The following is a 23,478-nucleotide window of genomic DNA, read 5'->3' as shown; positions in this document are numbered from 1 at the left end:
CTACTAAGCAAAACCCTAGCGAATTCATGTGTCGTTCCCATAGCGCGCCGACATACTCCATTTGTTTGTCTCTCGACTACTCCGAAACGCCCTGGTAGGCACAAATAGATTTGTCGATGTCTTGTAGGCCTCGAATTGCTTCCACATGGCTGAGCAGGCCACACCCCCATTCCCCTCCATTTTTTTTGCACGCGCTCAAATTGGAGTGTGACAGGCATCGCGTAGGTAGACCAAATTGGCGAGCGAAAGAATACACACCCCAACGAACTATTTTGGGTAGGTTAAACCGGCTCTTGTTTCTTAGCGCCACTGAGTGACGCGCCCCTTATTGAGTGGCGCACATCCTGTTTCTGCTCTCTGTGCCGCGCATAGCATGACTGAAACAATAACGGAATCGCGCGGTGGCACTCCCATGTCGGAGGCTGTCGCACAAGGGTCGCCAGCTAGTGGTCCTTCGACGGCTCGCACGTACGTACGACGCTCCTATATGTATAGGCACTCACCATCTACCGTGTCGACAGGTCATCGCAGGCACGAAACCAGCCAGTAAAACGTTACGATGGCGAGCCACTATCCCGCACAGATGTACAGCACGCGATGCTGTGCTACCTATTTTCCGACACGCGCCGTGTGTTCACGAATCCACGCGCTGGCTCTCGCGGAGCACGCATGTCATCTTTTGTACAAAGTGTCGGCAACCAAGCAGACGACACGACGTCTTCTCAGGCAAATGATACCGACAAGTCCGCCATATCGAATGCGCCTTTGGCTGTCCAGGCATGTGTGGCCTCAGCGATGGCCGGGCCCTACCCGACATTCGTATGGCCATACGGCCAATCCGCAGGCTCCGCACGCCGCGCAGACGAGACTCCAGACGAATACGAGACTTGGAAACGTCGGCGGACGTCGTATCTGACGTGGCGCGACTCGCACTATCCCATGTCCATCACCCCTGTTGACGAGCTCGATGGCCATGAAGGTGGGCAGGAGAAGCCTGCGGCGGCTGCGCATGCTCCTACTGACGACGCGCAAGTTGCGAACGAGGCATCTGGCGCCGGTCCCTCGTCGTGGGCGCATCCTGGAGCTGAGAAACTCACGTTCAAAGAACTGTACATTGAGGCACTCATGAACAGTGGCAAATGTACCAAGAGCATGCGAGAAAAGTGTTTCTTGGACGAAGAGTATGCGGAGGACTTTTCAAAAGTGTGCTTGCTTGTGAATGTCGGTCGTATCAACACGACTTTAGCATTTTACCCCGAGATGAAGACGATTCTCCGCAGCTATCATCCTGTGCCATCGTTGCAAAAGTCCGAAAATACTCGGCGCAACATGCAAGATGCGCCGCGTATGAAGTCGCTCCTCAAGGCCGTGCTTCTTCCGCATGAGCGTCCAGGTCCGCCGGGTGGATCTAGCACTGCATCTGCATCTGCCAAGCATGTCGGCCATCTCGACACGGAAGAGGTACCTGCTGATATCGCAGAGACTGCACGGCGTCTGCGTCTTGAGCGTCGTCCACCGACATCCGTCGTCACCCTGATTTTCCTTTTGACGCACCAGGCATCTGACATCATGTCCTTGCATTTCCCTCCTCCATTTGACATGCACTCTCTCTTCTTCCCGCAAGCGTCGCATCCCGTGTCGGCCAAGCACCGTGCCAACGTATTTCTGTGGCTCCTGTACCACTACTTAGAGGGACCTGCCGCTCTGCCTCCAGGCGCTCCTGGCTCAGAGAATCCGTTCGATGACGATGTATCGCGTGCTGCGAGGCGGCAGGCACGCACCGCCTGGATTCAGCAAGGCTCTGTTCCACCTACCGATGCAAATCCTCTTTGGCGTGGCACACCGAATCCCGAGTACCGGCGCTGGCGCGAGCTATATGACCATCCCAATGACGCCAACGGTGACTCTGGCACCTCGTCCTCATCCTCATCTCGTCGTCCCGCACGCAAGCGTGCCGCCGATGTCGATGATCCGGACACGCCGCCATGCCCGGAGTCGCATACCGACCGTCTCTTGGTGCCAGCGATGCCATATATATCCTCCGAAGCCTATATGCAAGAAGACGCTGACCCGCCTGAGGAAGTTGCTTGGGGTAAGCAAATGCAAGAAGAGCGTGCCGCTTTCCTCGTCCGCTTCCAGGAAGAGGAGCAGGCCAAGGTTCTTGCTCAGAGCGGGATTCTTGATGATCCCGAGCACGGACGTTCCGATGAGGCCAAGCCGAAGAAACGTATCCCCGTCAATACACAGAGTTGCTATCCATTAGCCAATATCCTTGCCAATGCCGCAGCTGCGGGCTCGCACGCAGGTGCATTGACCCGCTCACCCATCGGCTTTGTCAAGCGCGCACGTCTTTCTTCACGTCACTCTCATCCACGCGATCATCGACTCACGCCATCGGAAAGCCAGGAACTGGATGTCGAGCACACATCAGATGCAGCAGGCGCGTTAGAACATGGGTCATTCTGGGATTTGGACTTGTCTGCTGCATCTCATGAGCCCCAGCAGTCCATGGTTCAACATGCGTGGGACTTGGTGAAAGCACAGGAAGACTTTGATTCAGACACGGACGCACATGATGACCACGATGATGAACAACTGCTTGCACGACAGCTGCTTGTTCTTCGCCGGACGCGCGAGGCGCGCGGCGAGTCCGAGTCTTCGGCCAAATCTGCTACAGAGGCCGCTGCCTCATCGACACCTCTCGTTACGTAGCCATCCCCTCGCCTCCTCTCTCTGTTCCTCTTGCTCGCTCTTGGCACCAAATGACATCCGTCCTCTTCCATCTGATCGTTTTAGTCTCACGCGGATTTACGCAGGTGCCACTTTTCCTCCACATGATCTGTGCTGTGCCTCCTATGTGTCAATGTCGCGTCATTGTACATAATTTCGACCTTGGCGATCATCATGTTCCGTCCGAGCCGTGCATGGGCAAACGATGGCTTTGAGGCATATCGACTAGCCACTGCAAGTAATGTGCACATGCATGTGCATGCTCTTCCAAAAAGCGTACTTGTCCATAACGTACATGCCGCTGCCACAGTTGGGTACAAGGAGCTCAAGGCCCAATCAGCTCAAAAGCCACTTGCCGCACTCAATAATGCCGTTGCCTACGTGGCATCGGACGGATCGGTCGTGCAAGCAAATCTACACGAGAGTGTAGCATCATTCCAAGTGCATGAAAACCCATGTGCGGATGCGTGGAACGGCGCTGAGCGTATGCCATCGGTGGTGGCGCTCGATCCATCGACGTGGATCGTGAGCGGGATGGGCTCCTCGATCTTCGTCATTGAGGAGCAAGCACAGTACATGATTCACATTCCCGATATCCCAGATTCCGAGAAAGAGTCACGCCAAAATCGTGCAGCGAATCTCCCCTGGTATGTCTTTCAAGCTGAGGCCGCGTCAGATCATGTCCTGTTCCTGCTTCAGCGAGCATTTCGATTGCGCGACACACACCAAACCGGGTTCGATATTATTCGCGTGGCGGTTTGTGACAGACAACCCGAAATTTTATGGCACGTTACGTGCGCGCAGCCTATTATGTATGCGCATTGCCACGGGCGTCAAGCACTCCTGGGCGCTGAGGTGCCTGTATCTACGACAGATGACACAGGCTCTGTACCTCGTGTACCTCCTTACACGTGGAAGCAAGACAATCAATCTGTTACAGTCACGTTTACGCTGCCTTTGAGCGTGCAGAAGCAACAAATGCACGTGTCACTTTCTCAGCAAGGCTTTCGTGTGTCATTGGAGGCTCCAGAAGCACGTATCATTTCTCTGGACGAGTGCACATCGCTGGAGCCACAAATTGTTGCAGAGGAATCGTTACGTCGAGGTTTGTACGAAGCATGCACACTGTGGGCACCCATCCATCCCGACGATAGCACATGGACGTGGGAGCCACATGCTCAACACCATGTCTTGGCCTTACATTTGGCCAAAGCCCATCCAGGCACTCGCTGGCCGAGTGTATTTTCAGACGATGATGGTGTATCTGAGACGCTTGATGCATCTGAACTAACCCCTATGCTTGACCGCACAAACAAATACACCTCGTCGAGTCTTCTTCAAGACGGCCTTGAGGACGAGGACTGGCAGAATGGTACGTCTTGGGTCATTTCATACGTGGACGCAAATGGTCTTGTATCACAAGCAAAGGATCAAGCAACGTTCTTGGCTTCCAGTGTATCTAAGAGCTGCCTTGGTATAGATCCAGCCATTTTACTTAAATACGACGTCGACGGCCATGTGTTTGTTCCTCCAAGAGCGCCTCTGTCTTTAGACGCCTGGACTCACACAGAGACGGTACCGGCTATTAGCTATGTTCTTGCCTCAAAGCGCGATGCTCATCCCGTGTACATGTATCGCAATGGGCTAGCGACGTGGCTCATCGTCATCGAGTCACGGCCTTATTCTGCACCAAAGCATTCAGGCTCGCTGATCTACATATATGGAGCGCCCGGCTCGCCGCGTGCAGATCATGCGTCTTTGGCACCAGCAGCCTTGGCTGAAGCAGTGAGAAGAAACGAGCCACCAGCGTCAGGTTTGTGTCGTGTGCTTTCTATCGACGCAGGGCCTATCCTTGATGTGGTAGTGCTTCCAAACCAGGGAGAACGGATGGTTTGTCTTTGTGAATCATCGCTCCTCATCATCGACGGGGCATTTTCGCTCTGAGGGAGTGGTCATTTGCACGAACCGCTGCTCCAAATACGCCTTGAGCTGGGGCATTGTGTTAAAGGACCCTTCTGCTCCATCCAGTGGTATAAGCGGGCCTCGAAGCAGTCCCTCGTAGTATGAACGCGTGTGCGGAAGCTTCCCGAGTCAGACATCCATTTAACACACCTTGGATACACCCTGGGCAGCTAGGGCTTGTGCTTTCTCCAGAGGCAACGAGAACCCAACAGCTGGATGAAAGGACAAGTAGTGCTGTAAGAGGGAGCAATGCATGAGCATATGTGTCGAACCAATGCAACTAACCTTCTTGTGCTTGAGCCGGTTCGAGACCAAGTCATTCGATATGACCTGTCATCAGAATACATGCGCGCAGACGTACGTGCAAATGCAGGTGTCTCATAGAAGGAACGCTGTGAAAGCCGCAATGGACGTGCCATGCGACACCCTCGGCATGTTGGTCCTTATCGTCACTGCATGGATAAAACGCATAGTGCCCATGTGGCTCAATTCGCGCCTGGCGCATCGAGGCATGAATGCGATGAACTAGCTAGCACATTGCGTTAGCGGTGTGCTTTCTGACTGTTTGTACGTACTCGATGGCGCGCTTCGCCAAGGCGGTCTAGAACAGCCGAGGCGTGTCGACTTTGTAGAAGGGCTTGAATGGAGTCCAAGTCTCGAGTTGGGACTTGAACACGCGTGCTTATCCCTTGATCTTGTACATCTATATAGAATGGTATACGTGGGAGAATGAGGAAATGGTATTGTGCTTTCGCATATCCATCACAAATCGTGTAGGTGTATGGGTCGTGGTCGACCAGCATGTCAGGAGGCATTGTCGTTTCATCGCGATGGGCTGCAATGTATTTTAGCGCATCATACCACGCAGCACCTGGCGGGCCAAACGTCCACGGCTGAGTACTCCGAGCCAAAGGCAAAGGCGTTACTGCACGAGCCATCCTTTCCCCATCAGCGAAACAAGCCAAAAGCGCTTTTCCCCACGCAGGGAATGCCTTGCGTTTGGGTCTGTTCACGAACGGACGCCAGGCTGATTTGATATGGAGGCGTGTATCATTGCCTACGTGCTTGGGCGTCCGAGGCTTGTGTGGGGAGGGCAGGGGGAGGCCGGGCGACGGCAAGCAAGTGGCCGTGCGCAGGAGCTCCGATGTGGCTTTCTTCACGTGACATGCGCGTCGCGCTCGTCTGCATGCTGTGTTAATGTCTACTGTCTAACCACGTGTGTTGTGTGAGAATGTATCCAAGTGCCATGCCCTGATATTGGCGGCGCAATGGCGTGCCACTGGCACACGTCCTTGGCGTGTAGCAACCACACAGTAGAAAGCCGGAATGTCACCAGCGACATATCCCTCAAGTACAGGTGTGCGGCGCTCTCGTCGTCTTGCAGAGCGCCGGGAGGCTTCCGATACACAGATGGCTGCTGCCGCGTCAGCCACTATGTCGGTTCCGCCTCCTGCTCCGCGTCTCGATAGTGACGACATCCAGAGCTTTGATGGACCGCGCCCAGCATGGCTCACAGGTCATGATACCCGTTCAGACACGCTGCCGGCATCGCCGAAGCGTGGTGATTCTACGTTCGAGCCCCGTGTGCTTCCCCCGCTTAGCCAGCATGCTATGATGAATATGCCGACAGAGGCTGACACTCGTGGCATGGGACTCAGATTGCCGAGCCGTCCGCGTGACAAGACTATACCATCCTATGCTGCGAAAGATATTGCTGAAGAAGGAGAAGCGTTCCCGAGTGCCTCAGTCGCGTCGCAAACAAGAGGCACATTTCCCTCATCCCAAAACAGTTTGAGTCTCGGAATCGACGACTGGCCACTTTTTGAACCTCTTACCACATCATCCCATTCACGAACCCAGCCACTTGCGTCAGAAGGTCCATCCTATTCACGTCTACCATCTGGACAAGACTCTGAACGACATGGATCTTCGATGCCCACTGCGCCCCATATTGGGCCACTTGAATCGGGCCGTTTCTCGCCAGTAAATATGCCAAAGCATCACAATGAGCTTGTGCACGCCGAGCACGAGGATGCAGAAATCCCACAGCGCCACACATCTTCTCACATGCGTCGATCTGTCTCGATGCAGCGGGAAAGGCCCCTTTGTCTCGAGGGAATGCCAAGTGAGACAGGTGTTATGGGCCTTGGCATTTCATTTAGTTCGAAAGATACGAGGAACAATCCAGAAAGCAAGAGCATTGTCGAAAATATGACATCCTCACTGAAATGCATGTCTCTTGAAAAGAAGCCAGCGCAAGCAGTATCGGTGCTCCGAGAACGCCCGTCGAATACCGCGCCGAAGCGCGTTCCCTTTGCCGAGAAGAAGAATCCTGTGGATACGGGGGCAATGAAAACCAAGAACGGTGTATCATCACTCAAGGCCGGCAGCAGTACCCTGGAGCTCCATGCATCGGGTCGGAGTGTGCTTGATGAAAATGGGAATCCTATTGCATATACAATCCCTACAAAGCGGTACACCATGCCAGTGTCTCGAAAGCCACGCAGCAGCACATCCCAGTCTGCGATGCATCGAGACCGATCAACGTTTTCGCTTGCGTATAGCAAGCACGGACGCTTCAATACTCAGCCGGCGCTTCATGTTGGGTCGCGCCGTATGTACGCGCTACGTTAATGTTGTTGTATTGGTTGACTCAGGCGCTGCGACTGGCATCATGACTACTGTTGCTAGGCAGAGGTCCCAGAGCACATAGTTGGAAAAACCGTTCACGAGGAATGTACACAAGTGCCGCACGTTTGTGGGGCAGGTCAATAAGCTGTGCACATGTGTTAGTAACAAGCAAGAGGCAGTTTAGATCGTTACCACATACCTTTTCTACATGTCCGCCGCATAGGCACTCGTACTCGACCATCTTGACATTACTTGCACGAGGCTCACTCACTACGCGCATGGTCCGCGGATCGAGCAGGAACAGCATGTGAATAAGACTTCCCATCCATGATCGGACACGGTGTGGGCCGCGGAACCGTTCTTCGCCAACGAGCGCATGGAAGCCACGGTCAAAGTCGCCAGCATCGAAATACGTGCGCAGCGCGGATTCTTTAGCATAATATACTTCCATGTATCCGAATGGCTCGCCATCCCATTCGCCTATGAGTGCGAGCGAGTCGCTAGATGCCTCCTGCTCTTCCAGATACTTTTTGTGTGCTTCACGCGGCATGTCCTGTCGCCAACCTGTGTTGACTCGTTCAGTGGCGTGCCACTTGTGCAGCAAGTCAACATCCATGTCAGATGCAGAGCTTGCGCAACGGAAGGTGAGCGTCTGGCCGAGCTCTGGGATAAAACGCCGATAAATAGGGAGACTCCTGGCTGCAACTCCGGTGTCCATGGTCTTTGGGGGTGCTCGGAAAGGATGCAGGGATGTGGTTGTCACCCCATGGGCGGAGAGTTTGTGCGTACCAAGCACGACAGGAAACGTAGTCCCGGGCTCGAGAGTTGGAACCCAGATGCTTGGTCCGAAGGGCCCTGCACCTTGCCAAAATGCAGCGCGCGATACTAGGAGGGGCGCATGGCCGTGGGCATTCACATGTGCTTGTGGCGTCGATGACACATTGTAGCTCGCATTCACATGTGCAGGGTGTGGGATAGCCAAGCCAGAGGCCAGGAGCGGTAAGCGCCAAGGATCTTGTTCGTCGCTTGTAAGGACAAACCATTCCTGATCAGGCCAGAGTGTGAAGAACGCGTACAAGCACGTCCACACTTGCACAAATGTTAGATCTTTGTTGAGGGAAGCTTGAGCCATGCGCTGAGCGCGAGCTACGAGCGAGTTATCGTTGGGCTCCTGGGACGGGTGTGTGTAGGGCGCACAGGGGGACAGAACACGCATCACAGCATCCGGTGCTGACAATGCGTCAACAGACGCGTCGATGCGAATCAGATGCACAATCCGACCCTGCTCCACAGCTGCTGTGCCGTTATCTGTTGGCAGCTTTGACTCATGCGCGTCGTGCTCGACGTGAATATAGAGGCGCGTATCAGCACCGATACATAGTGGGTATGTGCGAGAGGCCACTACAGTAGGCGCGTGAAGCTCGCGCCGAAGGAGCGCCGACATCATAGATCAGGCTAGCCCAAGAAAAGCCTGGCTACGTGAGCAGCGACGAACTCGCGCGAGTGGCACGCGACAATGATGAATGGAGCGAGGAACGATGCCGAGCGATTGCTGACATAGGCGCTCCACATTATCAGATCGGACAAGACATCCTTGTGCAGGTGTGATTCGCTCAATAGGCTTGGGTGGGTGCAGCTTGTGCTCTCGTTGATCTTGTCCATGATTTTCCCAGTGATAAATTTTTGGGAAGCGGACGTGGACGAATCGTGACAAACTCAAGTTGATTTCGAATCGCTCCCAAGCCAGGCAACGCTCGCGTGGGCTCGCAGATACACCTCCTTCCTCCCCAGCACACAGACAGATCCTGCTGCCCCACCCGTCCCAACCCAACGATAGCTTGCGTGAGCAGTATGACGATCTATGATCACCTGGGTGTTGGGTTCGGGCCGGCGAACCTAGCGCTGTGCATTTCACTGTATGAAAATGCTGATGCAAGGGCCTCGCGTTTTACGATGTGTTTCATTGAGCGGCAGCCTGTTTTTGCATGGCATCCATCCCTGCTTCTCCCTGGTGCACAGCTGCAAGTATCGCCGCTGAAGGACCTTGCAACGATGCGTGATCCCACATCTTCGTTTACGTTCCTGAACTTTTTGCATGAGCACGGACGTCTGATGCCATACATCAACCGAGAAGAAAAAGTGCCAAGCCGCCGTGAATGGAGTGCGTATCTTGCATGGGCTGCTAAAAGAATGGATTCATTCGTTCGCTATGGCCGTCAGGTCGTCGACATTGTGCCGATCGAAGAGAATGGCTCGTTCTCCTATTTCCAAGTCGAATGTCTCGAGAACTCGACGCAAAAGCGCGAGGCGTTTTTCGCACGCAACGTGAGCCTAGGTGTTGGTGGTTGGGCCAACATCCCGGATGTGTTCCAGCCTATGTACAAGCACCCCCTGCCGGCGTCGGAGGCAGTGTGCCGCGTCGTGCATGCCTCGTCATTCCTCCCACAAATGATGCACTTGGGTCCTGTTCTAAATGCAACACAACTGTCGTCGCGGCCGCTTCGGCTTGCGGTCATTGGCGGCGGCCAGTCGTCGGCAGAGATGCTGTGCTATCTTCGCCATCACTACCCACAGGCAGCCCTGGACATGATCTTCCGCGCGCCTGCTCTTGTGCCGTCGGACGACTCGCCATTCGTCAATGCAGCAGCGTTTGATCCCTCCAGTGTCACGACATTCTGGGAGAGCACTGCGAGTCAACGGAGGCGGCAGCTGGCTGAGTTCAAGCGCACGAACTACTCGGTTGTGCGAAACGATCTGCTGTCGGAGCTGTATGAGATCGTGTACGACCAGGATGTCAACTACCGGGAGCCTTTGGAAGAGGACATGGGTCTCGTGTGTATTCTAGCGAGCACGGAGCTTGTGCGTGCTGAGCAGCTGCCTGACGGCCGTCTCCAGATCGACACGCGCACGAATGTTGGCGAGCGTCTTGAACGCACGCACACGTACGATGCTGTCTTCCTCGGCACGGGCTTTCAGCGAGATCCGGCTCAGCTTCCCTTCGTCCGTACACTCGCAAACCACTTCCCATTACTGTCGCAACAAGGCAGTGCACAGCTCCGCGAGCAAGAACTCGCTCTTGATGACCAGGTTTCCCTGTCGCAGGATCCGGACAGCCTGCGTGCGCAGCTCCGCGGCATCACGCGGGACTACCGCCTTGTCCCATCCGATGCGAGTCAATGGAAGCTTCCTCTCACGCCGCCATCATCAACGATTCAGCATATTCCGCGGAGTCAACTTGGCCGCGAGGGTCGCCGTGAGCCGACTCTGTCTCGCCACAATGCGAGATGGCCTCCAGCGTCTTCCACGCATCCTACCAGCGAGTCGACATCCACATCCACATCCACATCCACATCCACATCCAGTGCGCCTCTGAAGCCGATGGCTGGTGCAGTCTTTCTCTTTGGCTGCAATGAGCCGACGCACGGCTTGTCCGACAGTCTCATGTCCATGGTGGCCCATCGTGCCGGCATTGTGACTGCCTCGCTATTGTATGGCATGCAGGCTCATTCATAGTATCACCATCGGTGTGTAATACATTCATATGGGTTCGTGTGTGTAAGCGGCGCATTTGCCTCGCCTACGTATGTTCTATCTGCGCCGGATCGTCGGTGCTTGCGTCTGGAAGAGCCGGGCTACGTCTTGCGCGCTCACGTCCAAATGCAGTCCACTCTGGGGATAGCACGTATGCAGGATGCGACCGAGCCGTTCAACCTCTGCCACAAACGCATCCTCCGTTGCATGCCAGACCTGTGCAAGAACATCGGCGAGCTCATCGCGTGCAAGCGCGCCTGATGTGATCATCGATGCATCATCGTCGTCGAAATGCTTCTGCATCCGCTTCGATAGAGCCTCAACACACTTGCGTACATCCTTCATGGTAAAGTCACGCACAAGCTTCTTGACGGCTGCGCGTGAATAGCTACTGTGCAGCGCGACTTCTGTCGCTGGCGTTGTCGACAGAAGTGCATCAATCCCATTGCCAAAGTCCACGACTTTGCCAAGCGGACGCCGAAGCATGGTCTTGACGTAGCCATGTTGGCTGGACTCGAGCAAGGTCTGTGCCTGTTGCTGCACACGAAGAAGTGCTTGATTCGGCGGCGTGCCGGGCCGCACACGCATGCATAGATGGTACACATTGACAATCAGGATCACATGGTGGTTCAGCTGGCCCTTGTCGTCGTCAATAGCTCCCGCCTGCGGAATCGACTGGACAGCGGCCATCATGCCACGCGCTATACGCTCGTAGCCATGGTCTACGGCCTCGCGCACTGGCAATGTATCGGCCTCGCCCAACTGCGCCTCCATACGGCGAACAAATGTTGGGAACGACTGGAATATCGGCAAGATGCCCTCGCGCTTCTTTGCCGTGACCTTCGTCTGCTCCACCGCCTGCAATTGTGTGTGAATGAGGCGGCTCAGTTCGGTGTGCAAACGGGTTGTGTTCTTGTTGAGCAGCTGCGACACAGCTGCGCCGCCCGGTCGCTGCTGCAGCGCACGTTGTGCGAGCTCGGTTTCAACGAGCATGCCAACCACGGACCAGATGTTTTGCTGTGCGACGTGCGATACGAACGAATCCAGTTCCGGTACGATGACGGAGAAGATCTGTTGGAGCGCGCGATCCATCGCCTGCTGAGGACTTTCGGTCGCCAATGCCATCGTGACTGCAGCCCGATGCTTGAAGTACGGCTCCAAGTCCATGTAGTCGGCAAACGTGAGGGTGTCGTCGTTGATCTGCAGCAGGTCGGCCAGAAAGGCATGTTCTTCCGTCACGCGCGGCAAGAGCGATGCCAAGATCCGCTGCAGCGTCGCTCCCGGCATGCCATCACTCGCTGATCCCGCAGCAGGTGGGCCAGTGCCTGCACTGGCCCCACCACGACGGAGCGAGCCCTGGCGCGCGGTGCCTTCGCTACGCGCCACTTGCTGTGTCGCCACACCAAACACACGCTGCAGCTCCGTCCGGAAGCACTGTGACTCGCACGCCATATACACGCGTGAAAAGTCCTGGAACACGTGCGGAGTTGTCTCGCGCAGGTAAAGAGACAGGCCGCAATACTTGCCCAGCCACTGCTCCATGATATCGTGCGGTGGCAGCGTGGACTCGGCAGACATGGCTTGCTGCGTGTGAGGGAGGTGATTCAGCTGTGCATGCATCGCCTTCTCCAACTCCGACTCGAACTCTGATACGAGGCGCGTGTTGAATTCCTTCGCGACGGTCTCGGAATTCGCGAGATGCTGCGCCATGGCCTCCGTCTCAGTGCCTGACGTGTGCTTGTGTCGGTCAGGACGCGCCTGCAAAATGCTCTTGTACAGCGATACAGCCGCTGACTCAAGTTCCGATGCATCGGCGCCCGACGATAGGCTTGTGGACGCCAGTTTCTGCATGGCCTGTTGGTCGACCTGGATCGTCGAGAGGAGAGTGTCGACCTCGTTGAGCAGCAAGTGTCGGTTCGACGTCTGTACCTGCAATCCCTTGTTCTGGTTTTGGATGTAAGCAATGTCCTCCGACCTGGACAGCAATTGCATCTTGTAGCCAGCGACACTCGCGTCTAGTCGGTCCAGCTGCAGCAGTGAATCGTCAATATGCTGCAGCAGCTGCGCTACCCGCTGGTCTGGTTCAATCATCGCATGAATGCCCGATGACTCGAGCGCTGCGAGTTCCTCCAGCAGCCGCTCCTCAATCACGTCGGCCGTGCCAAAATTCTTCTGCCGTATGTCTGCCGAGTGCCGAACAACTTTCCACTCAAAGCCCTCGAGCATTTCTTCCACCTGCGACAAAGTGGAGTTCTCATCACCACGTGGAGCGACGAGCGCCGTCGACGCCTGTGCAGCCGTGGGACGCGTGAGTCTCCGCTGCAGCGCCGGGCGCTGTGGCGCGCCGGTAAGTGGCTTTGTTGGCGCTGGTGAGGCGGACGATCCTGATGCAGACGTTGCAGAAGAAGAGAGTGCTGTAGATGCAAGTGTAGGTTGCGCCGTCCTTTGTGGCGCGCGTTGTGGCGTCCGCAGCTGTGACACAGCGGGTCGGGCTGGCACGTGCTGCGGAATCGTCGACGCAGCCAATGACTCTCTCAGGGATGCTTCTTCCGATGCCGAAGAAGACGTCGTCTGCTTCCCCTGTGTGAGCGGACCCACATCACCTGGTTTCGTCACGCCGGGCTTGGGCGATGCCAACGTTGTGCTCACCGCAGGCCCGATAGAGCCTGCTTGGATGGGTTGTGGCGAGCGCATCGACCGAGATTCACTTGTGTCCGCACTCTGCGAAACAGGTGAAGCTATTTGTGAAGCATGTTGTGACATCGATTGCGATTGACTGCCTGTCAACCCCATTGCCGTGCCGGACACATCCGGCCCTTGACTCGTACCGGGCTATGCATATGACCATCCGCTCATCTTCGGGAGCGTTCCCTGCGCTCGAATAACAATAGATGCGAGATGATTCAAAAATGGCACGGGATCTTGTGACGTATCGACTTCCCAGCGATGTGTGATGGAAAAGGTAACAAGCAACATAGATCTTTCGCGGCACATGGAGCGCACTTGTGTCGCATCCCATTCTTTCCCGAGACTTAATGTCCCATTCGCATTTCGCCGTGCCTTGTACACATATGCACGCTGCTGACTAGGGCTCTGCCCAAGTATGATGTACCGGGTCTTGTACGCGCTCTTCTGCGCTGGCGCGCCTGATGCATTATCTGCATACTCACGCACCTTGATATGCGATATGTACTGGTTGTCCGCGACACGATTCTTCAGTGCCGCGACAAACTGCTCACTCATGGCGGGCGTCGCGTGATTGTCAACGCCCTTAAATCCTACGACAGAACTTGTCGTCGCGCTGAAACACGAGCCGATCGATCGTAAAGGGAATCAGAGGGAGTGGGGGAGGGAGGGGGTAGGAGTAGTGGAGTGCGTCTGGAAATTACATAAGACTTGCGATGCAGGTGGAGTAAATGCCTGTCCGCTTGTGTACCTATGAAAGCGCGACTAGAAATGCTACTGCTAGCTGTCTGTTGTCCTTGAAGCATGCAGCTACCTGCTCCCATTAGGGTGGCAGGTGTGCGTGCACTTGTTTGGCATGCAAAAGAAAAGCCCAAAGCTGCACTACTCTTTATTCCAGGAAATCCCGGAATGAGTGCGCACTACTCGGAGTATCTTTCTCATGTGTATCACATTTTTGATGGCCAGTGCACGATTCTATGCAAAGGCTCGCCTGGACAAGATGACACAGTCAATGCACCACCACCTACAGGGAACATGAAAACTTCATTCTTCAACATATCTTATACATACTACGGCCTTCTTGATCAGATTTCATCTCAAGCTGCGGCTCTAGAGGCTATTCGCAATACCGTACCTGCCGACACACCCGTTATAGTGCAAGGACACAGTATGGGGTCCTATGTGGCGCTGGAGCTCTTGCGTATGCATCCGGAAATGATCCAAAGTGTGCACCTCCTGTTCCCCGCGTTATGTCATATTGGACGTGCTCCACAAGCACGTTTCACACGCCGCTGGCTATGGCCGCCTTGGCTAGTTTTTCTGCAATTGGTCTCGTGGCTCCTTGCTCGCTTACCGTTGGCATGGTCACTAGGCCTCGTTTATATGTTGACTGGACAGACTCGTCCATTTGCGCGCGTGACAGCTGAGTTAATCCGCCGCCCGCACGCATTGGTCACGGCTCTTTGCACTTTTTATGACGAATTGTGCATGATTCAGGACATTCCTGACCATGTAGTAGCATGTGCCAAAGACAAAATCGTACGTTGTTACTGGGCACAAGGCGACTCAGATTCTTGGTCTCCCGCATGGCAGCGGAAGTATGCTGAAAAAACCTTCGAGCTTGTTCCGTGGCCTGATCCCATGTCACCGGTCCCCCCTGCCAAGCATACGTGCACAGAGTGTTCGCACGGCTTGCCACATTCATTCTGTCTAGGTATGCTGAAGTATGAAGTAAGCATTCAAACTAACTCTGCAGGTCCCTATGCAACCATGGCCAAGATCACAGCGCATTGGCTCCACACTGACGTAGAGAACGTGTGCAGCTCCAAATTTCCGTAGCAGGGCCGGCGGATCGCTTCCCTTGGCGTGTCTGTAGTGATCATGTGGAGCACGCATTCATATGCATGCACACGCCTCGCAATGTCTTTGTGTCAGTCTCTCATCACGTCCACGCATCTGATTTGACTTATTTCGACTCTTTGTCGCTCACTCGCCACAGTAATATGGCACTCGACGCCGAGGCACTTCCGACGCTCGCGCAACAATGGGCATCTCTGGGCGCTGCACACGCACCTGCTGAAGATGTACCCGAGGACTCGCCGCGTATTGCCTCGGCACTAAACACGTTCGCGTCGTACGTGGATGAGTCGAAAAAGATTTATTTAAGTGTGTGTATTTTATCTCTGCACTGACCTCAGGCGCAAGCTTCTGGGCGCAGGATCAATGTGTTTTTTGGTCGCAGTCATCTCATGCAGAGCCTATCCTTTGATGACGTGCCTGGTGGTAAGGCGGCCGTCCTCAAAGGCGTGAGCAGCGTTGCACTTGGTACAGAAGCGCCAGGTTCCGATAATCTGATGGTATGTTTCTGAAATCATGGGTCACACACTTACTGGCAAGCTCGTCGCGTCGTTCGGTGGTATTATTGCGATTTGGCGACTAGACGCGCTCAATATGGCAAAGATGGGTCAAGCGCCAATCTACTCGCGGTGGCGCTTAGATGGGACTCTCCCTTTGCGTGGGCAACTCGTATCTTCCGTTAGCGTATGGAAAGGCAACCTTGCAATCGGCAGCAACAAGTGTGTATCAATATGGAAACGCGGTACCTATGCAAGTGCCCCTTGGCGGAATATCTGGTCTGCTCGCACGCCCAGGCCGCTTCTCCGTGTACAGTGGTCGGCTGATGGCCAATTCCTAGCTGCTGTGCCACTTTGCGACACGCGCGTGCTTGTTTGGCGTGTCCATGATAAACAAGTACATTTGATCAGCAAGCTGCGACACACGCGGCATGTCCATTCACTCCATTGGCGGCGCGCTCGCGAAGACCTGGAAAATGTTCCGGTGCTTGTGGTGATAACATCGAATTCAGTGGCTCATGTGTACACAAAGATGCCCGAGGAATCTCCTGCGTTCTATTTATGGGCATCCATTGACGCAGCGAGCTCTTTGGAAGGCGTCGTGCCTGCCAGCGACACATCCGCGATGCGACATGTCGTTTCACTTATGTATTGTGATGCATATTATATCTCAGTGGCTTTGCACCATGATATACAATTGCTCGAGCAACAGGAACAACTGCACATCACGGGCATTGGAAATACCTCATCGGCAGAGAGCCAGCGGCGCTCAGCGCGCATCAAGCAACTTAAACAGTACATGGAGCAGGGTCCTGACGTCTTTTTTGCACTCCTGGCGGACGGATCGCTGGCCTTGTTTGTTCTGCTCAATATCGAGAAAAATACGCCCTCTCTTTCTCAAACGCTGTTCACTCTCAAGGTTCCACCTTGCATTTCGGCGGAACTATCGCATGCGCCACTCATGCTCGAATTCATGCCACTTGCACCCAGTACATCTCGGGTTTCAGATATTTATCCAACAGCACTGATCCACGGCCATACTGCGTCCGGTTTGCGTGGAACAATGGCCGTCTCGCTTCTACTTCTTCTCGATGGTGATGTACATGGCCTATTTGTGCAAAATACCACTACCGATGCTAGCATGCCAGCACATTCACCCTCGCATGCTCACGCCTTCTTGCGTGCGGAGCACCGATCGGACATTCTGTCTTTGCAAACGACAAACGATCATCATTCGCTTCTAAGTTTCTCGCGCGACGGTGTGATGATCTGGTGGAACCTGTGCGAACACGGAGAAGCTGTTTCCATGAATTCAGAATACCAAGTTCGTTTACGAAATGCCTATGCTGTGTGCGCGATGGGGCAGGGTCCGAACCTGATTGCCCTGGACGAGTCACACTTAGTGCTAGCACTTTTTGACAAGAGCTCCTTCGCGAGCTCTTCATCCCATGTTACGACTGTCAACAACATTTCCATGATGTTCTCGAAGTTGCAAGGTGTGACTCCAGACACGCTTGTAGCTCTTTATTCATTCGAGGCACAAGATGCACATAATGTCGTCCTTGTTCGGCAAGATGGGAGCTTACTGACATGGACATGTGCATCAACATCTTCTGGCTGGGTCTTGCATCCCATGCAAACACATCGACTCAATACCGATGATGTCGTTTGTGCCGAACTAGTGTCACACTGGCACCCAATAGAGTGCAAACCAGTCTTAATCACCTTATCGAGCTCAGGCACCCTGCATGTTTGGGAAGCATTGACGTGGACTTGTCTACATACAATTGAGACGCAGCAAAATGCAGTGGGGCTGTGTGCGGACATACTGGGTCACATTGCTGTTCTTTCACACACCAATCGGACATGGAAGGTGTCTATTCATGATGTGCGGCTCTTGCCATTTGCCAGTACACTCGTTCACGAACATAATATGAGCAATGTAGCCCATACACCAAGCCTCGCTTGGACAACGACCTGTGACTCTGGTGCTATGCTAGCGGTCAGCGGGGACCAGCGAGTGACTCTGTTTGTCGAGGCACAATTCGTATGGGCGCCAATTGCACGTGTTGATTTGCAGGGGATGGGCTCAGCGAATATCAGTCATGTGGGATGGGTAGCACCACATCGCCTGCTTGTGACATCGACGTGCCAGTTGTTCCTTTTCGAATCGGAGGTGAAGGCCGACGGCTGCAATGTCACGGCACAAGATCTATGGACGCATCGTAGCCACATGCGGCCGTATCATGACGCTTTATTTCTGCTTCGATGCATGCAATTCGGCTTGACAAAGGATGCATGTGCCAGCATTCAGCTCATCGATGCAGCTTCGAGAAATGGGCGTTGGAACCACTTATCTTGGTCATTTGAACGCGAGCCTTTGACTGCATTGCGTATTTCAAATCCAATTCCTGCAATGTTAGAACGCATCCAGGCCAACGGACTTGTGGACATTGATTCGCATTCCGTGCCAGCTTTGCTAGCCGTTTTGCAAGCGGCACATCAAATCGTCCGAACAGACGTTGACGTGCATGCGAAACAGTACCTACTGTCATGGTATGCATCGCAGCACACTTCTGCCCCCATCATATGGGCCTATCTGAGCGAAACGCAAGACGCGCTCTTATCCAAAGTCACAAGTGAATGGGCTGACCGCATTTCATGGCCTATGGTGCGAGACTCGGGCGTCTTTGGCTGGATGCGCTCACGCGAAGCGCTGCTACCGATCATGGAACAGGTTGCACGTGCTGCGTTCACCGCTGGCGACGACATTGACCCAATCCGCTGTTCACTATTTTACCTCGCACTGAAGAAGCCGCAAATGCTCAAGTCCGTTTGGCGCCGTGCTGTGGGCCATCCTGATCAATCTAAAATGATCGCGTTCCTCGGGCACGACTTTTCTGAAGAACGTTGGCGCGTCGCAGCACAGAAAAATGCATATGCGCTCATGAGCCAGCGACGTTTCGAGTTTGCTGTGGCGTTCTTCTTGCTGGGTAATGCTTTATCTGATGCCGTACATGTATGTGTACGTCAGTTAAACGACGTTGCTTTGGCCATTGCTCTTGCCCGTGTGTTCGAGAATGAGGATCAAGGGCCTGTATTCAAGCGCGTTCTCCGGCAGTATGCGGTGCCACACGCGCATGAGACGGGCGATCGCTGGTTCGGTATGTGGGCACACCTTGTACTGGGCGAGTATGCAGAAGCGGTGCACATGATCACAAAACCGTTAAGCTCCTCTGTGAGCGGACCTTTGTTTGACTTGCCGGATCCTAGCTTGCTCATGGTACTAGAATATTTCAAACGCCACTATTGGTGTTATGCTGCACTATCTCCACAAGATGAAACGCGCTGCGTTGCTTTCTATGCACAGTTGCTTTCGCGTACAGGCTGCGATCTAGTTGGGCTAGCCATGTTGAGGTCCTGGTCATTCGCTCGCCCTGCGAAGCCACCATCCCATGTCGAGGCGAGGAATCCAGATCCCGAATCTACAGATTCGGATAGGCCAGAAGTGTCGAAGAAAATCGGCTCACTCATGGGCGAGCGACGTCCGCCCCCCGCCCAGAGCATGGCTGAATTTGATATGTCAGCGTTCGGGTTCTAGCGATGCGTTCATTGTTTTCACACTAGCAACATGTGGCTAAATTTGCCACAGCAAATTTCCATTCCACCAATTCGCACAGTCGACTGCATTATTCAAGCGTTTATCACGAATCAATCATAGGCACATCAGGAAATATATTTCGTACAGAATCGGGATCGATTTTCGCCCTGGGGTTGGTCAGACAGAAAGACGTAATTTTGCTGGACCTTCATATCTAGGCACTCGCTCTCTTCTTTCACTATCTGCCACTCATTTACTTTTGTGTGATGAGTGCTCTAATCACGCGCATCTCGCGCTCGACACTGGCAATGAAGCCAGTTGTCAACAGTGTGCGCTACCAGTCTGTGTGGGCGGGCGTTCCAGCCGGCCCACCTGATCCAATTCTCGGTGTAACAGAAGCTTTTAAGCACGATAAGGACCCGCGCAAAATTAACCTTGGTGTTGGTGCATACCGTGACGAGCACGGCAAGCCTTACGTTCTTCCAAGTGTACGAAAGGCTGATCACCATATCGCTAAATCGAACCTGAACAAGGAATATCTGCCTATCACAGGTCTACCTGGCTTCAACAAGTATGCAGCGAGGCTCGCTTATGGCCCGGACTGTAAAGTATTGAATAGCCACCGCATCGCAACGACACAGACAATTTCCGGCACAGGTGCGTTGCGCATTGCTGGTGAATTTCTTGCACGTCACTACCCTCACAGCAAGGAAATTTACCTTCCTACGCCCTCCTGGGGCAACCACCGACCTATTTTCCAAAACTCTGGCTTGCAGGTGAAACAATATGCTTACTACGACAAGGAGACGGTGGCTTTGGACTTTGATGGCATGGTTCGTGACATTAAGAACATGCCGAACAAGAGCATCATTCTCCTGCATGCGTGTGCGCACAACCCGACAGGTGTGGACCCGACGCAGGAGCAGTGGAAGACGCTCTCGAACGTCGTGAAGGAGAAGGAGCTCTTCCCATTGTTTGATATGGCATACCAGGGATTTGCAAGTGGTGATACGGACCGGGATGCATTCGCAGTGCGCCACTTTGTTGCTGAAGGACACCAGATTGCACTGTGCCAAAGCTTTGCCAAAAACATGGGCTTGTACGGTGAGCGATGCGGGCTGCTCTCGTTTGTGACTGATAGTCGTGATGAACACGCTCGCGTTGACAGTCAATTGAAAATTACAGTCCGCCCTATGTACTCGAATCCCCCCATTCATGGCGCTCGTATTGCCGAAACAATCCTCGGTAACCACACTTTGTACTCCGAGTGGCTGCATGAGGTCAAGGGTATGGCTGACCGTATCAAAAGCATGCGCGCCACACTCAAGACCCTTTTGTACGAAGAGCATGGCTCGAAACACAACTGGGACCACATCACCAACCAGATTGGTATGTTCGCCTTCCTGGGTATTACACCTGAGCAAGTCAACAAGCTTGTAAACGAGCATCATGTCTACCTGACGCAGGATGGTCGTATTTCTGTGGCTGGTATCACAAATGAAAACGTCCAGCACCTCGCTGCGTCTCTGCACAATGTCACGTCAGTCTAGATGCCCGTAGCCTTAAGGATCGACATTGCGCAGTGTTGGGGGTATATAGGGCAAGTCCAGTATACCAAAGCTAGTTTTGTTAGTCAGGAATCTAAGGGACGTACATGTTCTCTTCCTGGGGCGTAGTCACCAGTTCCTGTGACTGAAGATGAAACAGTCCAGCTTGTGAAAACTTGTTTTCATGGTCAGTCCACATTCCCTTTTATGCAAGCACCCTGCACGTACAGAATATCCGCGCGTCTGAGCCCAGCGCCGGAGATCACGCTCATAGAGCGAGCTGCCAGTCCATGCAAGAATAGCGGCACCTAAATAAGCACGCACTGCATACACGATATCAACGCGTCGATGCATTTGCTTGCCTGAGGATGTATCTGCATAGACAATCTCGGCCACGTCCACGAGTCGATGATCCTCCGTGTGCCGCGAGAGAGCCAGAGTATGAGACACTTTGCCCGCGTCGCGTAAAGAATGCACAAGAGCATGAAGAAGCGTCGTTGCTGATTCTTCCGAGGAGCTTGACACAACTAGATCCACGTCACCTGACAGCTCCTTTCCCCGACGATATCCGCCAACAATGACTGCCTGAGCATTCGAGACAAGGCCGTCCAAAACGCGTAAGATGTCGTTGCGAATACATTCTACCTGGGCACGAGGAATTGGTCGAAGAAGATCAGGCAGCATGGAAAGACTAATGGATGGACCTAGTCGATTCGCAAACTCCATCTTGCCAGTCAAAATGACATCTTCTAGCGTGCGGCAACCTTCTTTGTACAGTCTCTCAGACATGTGAGGCCCGACTCCATGAAGTTTCATAAAGTGGAACATCGTTTGCACAGCTCGGTCGTTTCGAATGATTTCAGCCTCAGGAATGTAGCCGTGCTCGTAAAATTGCTGAATGACTGTAATCATTTTAGGCCCGATGCCCTTGATAGCCTTGAGTTGCATCTCATCGAGTGCCTTGAGTGGATACGGAGCAGCCTTAACGGCACTTGCTGCGCGCAGATAAGCCATTTCACTGTGAGCATCTCGAGTGAGACGGCGATGCATCCTGACACACTCTAGTTCGTCCACCAATGGTTGATTCCATGGGCTCACGAGGGGAGTGGGCCGAAAAATAGCGTAGTCAGAATTAACCCAGCCTTGATTTGGACTGGCTTCTTGAGAGTCAATCCAGGTGGGTGACGGCGTGGGCGTTGCGTCTGGGTCATCAAAATGATTTGGATCGATGCTTTGTCTAGATTTGGAGGCATCTAGCAAATATTCCGGGCCGAAGGGGGTCACAGAGTTGGGAGGGCGATCCCACAAAAGGTATGCGTCCATGCATACACAGCTGCCCTGCTGCGCGCAGGCCCGAAGCCAGTCGATACTCACGATCGGCTTGTGCAACCGTTCTTCAGCATCAGTACAGAGCTCAATACGTTTCGGGGCGCGAAGCTCTGAGACCAAGATGTTCGCATCACACCGCTTGCTACAAACCGCGGCACCTAATTGTTTGGCCAGATGAATGACCTGTATCTGCTCTGCACGATTCAGCTTATCGGGTAAGACATAGACGCCTGTACGAATGAGAAGACAAAAGTAGACTTACGCGAAGCTTGCGTCAGAATACGACGACGTCTACTACATAGTTGCTGACACCTTTGCTCAGAGACATCTCTAGGCATGGGCCTGAACACATGGAAACGTAATGTGGGTAAGCCCCCCCCCCACCAGAGCTAGAAGCAAGGCTCCACATTACCTGTTTTGTTTCATTTGATAGTACCTATGATGTGCCAAAAGCTACAATTTGATATAACTTTTTTTTTGCTTTTTTTTAATATTTGGGCCACCCGCAGTCCAACACCATTCGAACTCTGACTTAGTCACAAAGGGGCAAGCTTTCCTTCCGTGCATGTCCACCGCAAGGCGCTTGAGCCACAGTAATTTAAGGGCTTCATCGCATTCGCATAATGCAGAAATGAAATCACACGCATCATCACGGCCATCAACAACGCATTCGGCCTTTGACAATTTGTACGCTACATTGCATGTCACTGACCCCAGTTACGACTTTTTTATTGGAAGTCATGGGCGACAACCAGCCACCTCTTCACATATGCACGAATTTTCCTCATCGTCTCGTGCATTAGCTGCGGATGCACGGGATTCAGCGTCTGGTTCTTCTGCCTCTTCAATCTCTGACGAAGAAGGTGGAATTGATGCGCAGGACGACATGCTTCACAAGGGATCTTCTCGCTCAGTGCACGGCCCAGTTCAGTCTACCCCAAGACCTTTTCATAAGGCACAAAGGGGATCTGAGGACCCAGATGCATCTTTCTTGGATCGTCTGATGACGGGAAATGAATCGTCAGCATCAACAGCACAGCCAAAGCGGAAGCGTGGACGCCCACGAAAGGAAGCTTCGCTAACGCCACAGCTACCGGCCACTGTGGCC

General features: G+C 53.7%; 12 protein-coding genes across 12 annotated transcripts; 7 read left to right on the top strand and 5 right to left on the bottom strand.

Annotated features, from left to right (window-relative positions):
- Positions 1–597: 597 nt before the first annotated feature.
- Positions 598–2,712, top strand: MGL_0879 (uncharacterized protein; the record flags this gene model as incomplete). Its single annotated transcript, XM_001731559.1, has 1 exon — positions 598–2,712. One exon carries the CDS (start codon positions 598–600, stop codon positions 2,710–2,712), a length of 2,115 nt encoding a protein of 704 aa, XP_001731611.1.
- Positions 2,713–2,904: 192 nt separating this feature from the next.
- MGL_0878 (uncharacterized protein) lies at positions 2,905–4,674 on the top strand (the record flags this gene model as incomplete). The annotated part of the gene is made up of 1 exon (XM_001731558.1): positions 2,905–4,674. The coding sequence occupies one exon, from the start codon at positions 2,905–2,907 to the stop codon at positions 4,672–4,674; it is 1,770 nt and encodes a 589-aa protein (XP_001731610.1).
- Positions 4,675–4,833: 159 nt separating this feature from the next.
- MGL_0877 (uncharacterized protein) lies at positions 4,834–5,507 on the bottom strand (the record flags this gene model as incomplete). Its single annotated transcript, XM_001731557.1, has 3 exons — positions 4,834–5,022; positions 5,054–5,221; positions 5,268–5,507. The coding sequence occupies 3 exons, from the start codon at positions 5,505–5,507 to the stop codon at positions 4,834–4,836; spliced, it is 597 nt and encodes a 198-aa protein (XP_001731609.1).
- A 511-nt stretch (positions 5,508–6,018) lies between these two features.
- On the top strand, positions 6,019–7,326 carry MGL_0876 (uncharacterized protein; the record flags this gene model as incomplete). The annotated part of the gene is made up of 1 exon (XM_001731556.1): positions 6,019–7,326. One exon carries the CDS (start codon positions 6,019–6,021, stop codon positions 7,324–7,326), a length of 1,308 nt encoding a protein of 435 aa, XP_001731608.1.
- A 19-nt stretch (positions 7,327–7,345) lies between these two features.
- Positions 7,346–8,767, bottom strand: MGL_0875 (uncharacterized protein; the record flags this gene model as incomplete). Its single annotated transcript, XM_001731555.1, has 2 exons — positions 7,346–7,468; positions 7,523–8,767. The coding sequence occupies 2 exons, from the start codon at positions 8,765–8,767 to the stop codon at positions 7,346–7,348; spliced, it is 1,368 nt and encodes a 455-aa protein (XP_001731607.1).
- Positions 8,768–9,174: 407 nt separating this feature from the next.
- On the top strand, positions 9,175–10,836 carry MGL_0874 (uncharacterized protein; the record flags this gene model as incomplete). The annotated part of the gene is made up of 1 exon (XM_001731554.1): positions 9,175–10,836. One exon carries the CDS (start codon positions 9,175–9,177, stop codon positions 10,834–10,836), a length of 1,662 nt encoding a protein of 553 aa, XP_001731606.1.
- Positions 10,837–10,911: 75 nt separating this feature from the next.
- Positions 10,912–13,617, bottom strand: MGL_0873 (uncharacterized protein; the record flags this gene model as incomplete). The annotated part of the gene is made up of 1 exon (XM_001731553.1): positions 10,912–13,617. The coding sequence occupies one exon, from the start codon at positions 13,615–13,617 to the stop codon at positions 10,912–10,914; it is 2,706 nt and encodes a 901-aa protein (XP_001731605.1).
- A 69-nt stretch (positions 13,618–13,686) lies between these two features.
- On the bottom strand, positions 13,687–14,097 carry MGL_0872 (uncharacterized protein; the record flags this gene model as incomplete). Its single annotated transcript, XM_001731552.1, has 1 exon — positions 13,687–14,097. The coding sequence occupies one exon, from the start codon at positions 14,095–14,097 to the stop codon at positions 13,687–13,689; it is 411 nt and encodes a 136-aa protein (XP_001731604.1).
- A 246-nt stretch (positions 14,098–14,343) lies between these two features.
- Positions 14,344–15,349, top strand: MGL_0871 (uncharacterized protein; the record flags this gene model as incomplete). Its single annotated transcript, XM_001731551.1, has 2 exons — positions 14,344–15,078; positions 15,296–15,349. 2 exons carry the CDS (start codon positions 14,344–14,346, stop codon positions 15,347–15,349), a joined length of 789 nt encoding a protein of 262 aa, XP_001731603.1.
- A 193-nt stretch (positions 15,350–15,542) lies between these two features.
- On the top strand, positions 15,543–19,494 carry MGL_0870 (uncharacterized protein; the record flags this gene model as incomplete). The annotated part of the gene is made up of 3 exons (XM_001731550.1): positions 15,543–15,707; positions 15,738–15,896; positions 15,937–19,494. 3 exons carry the CDS (start codon positions 15,543–15,545, stop codon positions 19,492–19,494), a joined length of 3,882 nt encoding a protein of 1,293 aa, XP_001731602.1.
- Positions 19,495–19,760: 266 nt separating this feature from the next.
- Positions 19,761–21,044, top strand: MGL_0869 (uncharacterized protein; the record flags this gene model as incomplete). Its single annotated transcript, XM_001731549.1, has 1 exon — positions 19,761–21,044. One exon carries the CDS (start codon positions 19,761–19,763, stop codon positions 21,042–21,044), a length of 1,284 nt encoding a protein of 427 aa, XP_001731601.1.
- Positions 21,045–21,170: 126 nt separating this feature from the next.
- Positions 21,171–22,364, bottom strand: MGL_0868 (uncharacterized protein; the record flags this gene model as incomplete). The annotated part of the gene is made up of 1 exon (XM_001731548.1): positions 21,171–22,364. One exon carries the CDS (start codon positions 22,362–22,364, stop codon positions 21,171–21,173), a length of 1,194 nt encoding a protein of 397 aa, XP_001731600.1.
- Between the last annotated feature and the right edge of the window lie 1,114 nt (positions 22,365–23,478).

This window comes from Malassezia globosa (genome assembly GCF_000181695.2).
Source record: "Malassezia globosa CBS 7966 chromosome Unknown mgl_sf_2.1, whole genome shotgun sequence".
NCBI classification, from domain to species: Eukaryota; Fungi; Basidiomycota; class Malasseziomycetes; order Malasseziales; family Malasseziaceae; genus Malassezia; species Malassezia globosa.
This window is presented reverse-complemented; position numbering and strand designations above follow the sequence as displayed.